Source organism: Myzus persicae, unplaced genomic scaffold, assembly GCF_001856785.1.
Source record: "Myzus persicae strain clone G006 unplaced genomic scaffold, MPER_G0061.0, whole genome shotgun sequence".
NCBI lineage: Eukaryota > Metazoa > Arthropoda > Insecta > Hemiptera > Aphididae > Myzus > Myzus persicae.
In genome coordinates, this window is record NW_019100832.1 from 1 (window position 1) to 5,052 (window position 5,052).

Sequence of the window (5,052 nt, forward strand, 5' to 3'; positions counted from 1 at the left end):
CAAATCGAAAATATCCCTCGACTTGTTGTGTAAAACCACCTAAGGTGAACTTAGGGTTTGAGGTTTCAACAGTAAAAAATGCACTTTTGTTGCACCGGGTCACCGAGCGTAGTCATTCGTTCACTGCGCTCGCTCGAACAATTAAAAACTAGAACATTCCTCGATTAAACAACACGACCAAAGTATAAGTCACAAATTATTTATGTCGATGACGTAATTTGGATACTACCTATAGGCTATAGTGGATAAAATATATATAGACCAAAAAACCATTTAGATAATATTATAAGCAATTAACAAAATGATAAGCTAAAACCTACCTAAAAGCTTCAGTATTGCACATACATTACACAGTGTATTTGTCACGTTGCATTTTATTTGAACATTTATACAATTATTTTAAAAATGAGTACACCGCACCTAAATTTGTTCGATATAAAAGAATTGTCTTTGAAAAACGATGGATTGGGGCTGATAGAGATATTACAAAGTTTCGGTGCATTACCCACCGAACCAAAATGTGTAAGAAACCACGTAATGAAAATTACAAAAGACGATGCTTCAATAGACAAGTACAAATGGAAATGCCGAGAGAAACAAAATAAGAAAAATAAAAATTGTAACTACAGGTAAATTAAAACAATTATTAATTAAAATTAAATTAAGCTAAATAGGTACCTAGAAATTAGAATATCATTAAAATTAAATTAATATAAATTTAAAATAAAAAAATAATATAACAATATTATGTGTATAGCATGACATTGAGAAAAAATACGTTTTTTGCCAAGTCCCACCTATCGTTGTTGGACATTTGTGGTTTCGTAAATTTGTGGGTTATGAACTGCTTATTTCCGGTGATCCAACAACAAATAAGGTTAGCTAACCAGACTATGGTTGACTGGGCTTCCTTTTGCCGTGAGGTGGTGTACGACAGTATGATTGTCAGGAAGGTGATGATTGGTGGACACGGACATACGGTTGAAATCGACGAATCAAAATTTGGCAAAAGAAAGTACCATCGAGGGCACCGAGTAGAAGGGCAATGGGTTTTCGGCGGTTACGAACGAGAGACAGGTAATTGTTTCATGGTGCCAGTTGAAAATCGTACCGCCGAAACACTATTAAAAATTATTAAGGACTGGGTGAAACCTGGAACCACAATAATTTCAGATTGTTGGAAGGTATTTTTAGTAAACTTGTAAAAATCAAAAACGTATAAACTTTTACTCGGCTTTTTTATTTTAGGCATACAATACTTTAAACAATGAGGGCTACGTTCACCTTACGGTGAATCACAGACTGCATTTTAAAGATCCAGAAACTGGAGTCCACTCCAATACCATAGAAGGATCATGGAAACACGCTAAGGCGTCTTTGTCACAGTATTGTAGGAAAAAGGAGTTTTACGCGGGGTACTTAGCCAAGTATATGTTTTTAAAAAAATGCAAAAGTTTTAATTTAGATGCCACAATAGAATTTTTTAAACAAGCCGGTATATTGTATGACATTGGTAGCGGCATAAACGATAACGAGTACGACGACAACGCAAGCGGCGGCGACGACGACGATAGAGATAACAACGATAGAGATAGCCACGACAGTAACGACGACGAAGCACCTGCATATTCGTTATTTTTATAACTTAAAATATAATATATTATGTTATAATATAGGTAATATTATTTGTATTTATTTATAACACTGCATAACCCAAATACCTCTTCCTAGTAACGGAAAGTTGATACAAACTTACCTATTTAATTAAACCGTAGAAAAACTCAAATTTCAAATTGCTATAACTCAAAAACTATTTATCTGCGCCGATTTTCGTTTGCACCACGCTTTTCAGCGTAAAAAAATACTTGAGTTAAAAAAAAAAATCTAAAATTTAAGGTGCCCGGTAAAGTAGAATTATGCCGAAAATATATATTAATATAATATAATATTATATATTATATATATAATATAATCCAAATATAGGAACCCACGATCCACGAAACTGTGTTGAAAGCACAACTTTACCCATGCGAACACAGGCTGGAACTGTACTGGCCGTGGGATAGGTTTAATATGCGCCACTCCGTCTCAATCAACGTTCTACAAAATAGTCCACGCGTGTGCTGCGCGTGGCGTGTACATGGGCTAGGTCCAATTTGCGCCGGCTCTACTTGAGTTCTCCGTGAGCTAGGGTCGCCGACAAATAATACGGGACAAAGCGTGCAGAGCACCTGCCGCCGCCGTTATTATCTATGTGCTGCCGCCGTCACTAACTATCTACCGCCGCCGACCGCATTACTTACTATCGTCAACCTCCACGTTCTCGGCTACCTTCCGGAGGAAAGCTAAATCGCACCCATCAACTGTCGCCGCCGTCGCAAGTCACGCACACGTTATCGGCTACCTCCCGTGGGAAAGCTAGAGCGTGCCGCGCACTTACCGCCGTCCTGCGACAATAATACGAATAGAACGCAGTATCATCATAGTCAGGCATTAAGGAATATTTTATCTGAATATAGAATAGAAAGTTAAGTCTGCGAAACTGTGAGTAGCTTAATATTACTAATTGTGAATGGGTATATAGTATTGTACAATCCGCGAGTTATATTGTATATTAAAAGACGTATTACTAACGTAAAAGTATACGTAAATATAATACTAAATTCTGTTTGTACTCTGATTTCTTATATGTTTATGTTGTATACCAAAGTTCTATAATTAATGTGTTATAAATCAATAAAGATTAATATGATTACCTAAAAAACACCGGCATTGTGATTTCTTTATATATTTGTAAAGGATTAGGTACAAAACCTAACCGTTACACAGGTATCATATTGTGATAGTCAAATATATTCAATGTTAATAGATTCCTTCAATGATGATATATGTTTCAATTTCATTTCAAGTTTAGTGAAAAATGGAATTACATCCTCAACTTACACCAAAAGGACTGAAATTATAATGTATTATTTAAAACCAGAATTACAACTGACGCAGTATAACATCACATTAGCTAAATGTGATGCTAACATGGGTCATATAATAAAAGCTTTGCTAAATGATTACCCAACAATTGAAGAATTTTCAAAATGTTCTTCCAACATTTGCATAAAAACATCCAAGTGGCCAGTGATGTATTTAACATATCAGATTGGAAACAATGGAAACTTAGATGGCTTACAGAATTTCATATAAGAACGCACTGGTGTGGAGTATTTTAAATGTTGTGAGAATTGTGGTGGAATGGAAACTGTCCATTCAAAAATATCAACAAACCATTTATTTAATATTAATAAACGTTGATAATATTTTATATTTTTGTAGATCAAATGTGAATGTTTAGTAAACAAATGACGTTTAAGTTTACCGGGCCAGTTCGTGTTCGACTCCCGTCAGAGCAACACGCATGTTTTTCCGTATCGCTCCCGTATCTTTAGCTTCGATAGCGTAAGGACGAGTCTCACATAGCAGCCAGTAGGTATTATGTTTATTACTTTTCCTATAACGCGCAACGTCCAAATTTAATTATCACAACACCGCGCTAGATAACGGCCGCCGTCGCACGCGGCTGTTGCCTGCCAAGGTCATTTGCTAGCATATCAAATCTATTTCTAATGGGCCCGAAATTATCTCCAAAGTCCATACACCTGTACAGTCCAACGATAAATCACCGTCGGCTTGCACCAACAATGAACCTAATTGGAAAATAGTCCACCACAACCACAACCGATCACCACAGCAAAATTCCCCTCCTACTAAAAAAACATACTCTAATATATTTTTCGCATCCAAAAACCGCTACGCACCGCTCTCGCCTACCTTGGCAATTGAAAATGAAACTCAACGTATGGAAATCTCATCTGAACAGCCCACTGATATCAATAATGATACGAATACTATCAAAATAAATCTTCCACCCCCTATCTTCATTGAAGCGTTTTGGGAGCTTTTACTAATGAGTATATAGATAATATTCTATACAGTTGTAGGAAAGTAGGGGTGGCTGGGTGATCATTGGGGCCTGCCACTTGCCTGATTATCCCAAAAAATGTCTATAATTTAAAAATTAAATTAAAATTTGTTCTGAATAAAGTAATATAATATAGGAAAAATATTACCTCAAGACAGTCCTGATTCAATTTACCAGTTAATACATAGGAAAAATTGCAATTATTTAACAAATAATTCACTAAATCAATAGTAGACTGTAAACTTATTCGTAATCCTTCTGCAGTTGTTTTTGTCAAAAATTCATTTTTTGTAATAAAACCATTACTCAGGTTAGATTCCCATTCATTCAGCCATATTAATGACCTATTCAAAATCTGTTAATTATAAAAGACATATTGTGTGAATCAAAATGTATTATAGGTATACCAGTTGGATGTCCACATCAACATACATTAATTACTTATAATTAGATTTACATCAACAACATATATTACCTTAATAGAATTAAATCCAATATACATTAAATGTTTTATTTTATTTTATTTTTATTTTATTTATTTGTATAAACGCCAAACGGCTTTTTACATATAGCAATAACGATATTACATAAATTAACGTTAGTGATAAGAATAAAATACATAAATGATAATGTTAAACAATATACTAAGAAATAAGAATAATAATAATTATAATAGGAAAATTACACACGTTGGATGAATACGAAATTTAAGGCCATATATCAAAATTATTATTATTTAAATTGCGCATAGCTCTAACCAAAGGATCATTAGATAAAAAGTTTGAACGGGAAGTTGGAATGTGAAAGGAATCGGTTGATCTGGTATTGGCGGTAGGAACTCTAAAGCTATTAACGCTCAAGGAGACATGGAGCATCAATTTTACCCTGGATTAATTTTAAAAGGAAGTTACGATCCGTAATTAGTCGCCTGTCTTCGAGGGAGAGGAGATTAAGCGCGCCCATGACAGGTTGGCATGAATGTTGGGGGTGTTCAATTTTTAATAAGAAACCTGCATAGCTTAGGAATCTAGTCTGGACTCGTTCAATAAGTTTTATTTCCGTTTTAAGATGAGGATTCC

The 5,052-nt window shown here is 34.8% G+C and overlaps 1 protein-coding gene and 1 pseudogene across 1 annotated transcript; both read left to right on the forward strand.

Annotated features, from left to right (window-relative positions):
* Positions 1 to 842: 842 nt before the first annotated feature.
* LOC111026349 lies at positions 843 to 1,644 on the forward strand. Its single transcript, XM_022304404.1, has 3 exons — positions 843 to 1,184; positions 1,249 to 1,427; positions 1,518 to 1,644. The coding sequence occupies exons 1-3, from the start codon at positions 894 to 896 to the stop codon at positions 1,642 to 1,644; spliced, it is 597 nt and encodes a 198-aa protein (XP_022160096.1). The 5' UTR covers positions 843 to 893.
* Positions 1,645 to 2,027: 383 nt separating this feature from the next.
* LOC111026351 lies at positions 2,028 to 3,282 on the forward strand (annotated as a pseudogene).
* Positions 3,283 to 5,052: the final 1,770 nt, after the last annotated feature.

What these genes read in the sequence shown, in the direction of transcription:
- LOC111026349 (XM_022304404.1), top strand. Translation starts at nt 894, where the DNA reads ATGGTTGACTGGGCTTCCTTTTGCCGTGAGGTGGTGTACGACAGTATG. An exon ending in TAATTTCAGATTGTTGGAAG is followed by an intron (nt 1,185 to 1,248) that starts GTATTTTTAGTA and finishes TTTTTATTTTAG; the next exon opens with GCATACAATACTTTAAACAA. An exon ending in TACGCGGGGTACTTAGCCAA is followed by an intron (nt 1,428 to 1,517) that starts GTATATGTTTTT and finishes TGACATTGGTAG; the next exon opens with CGGCATAAACGATAACGAGT.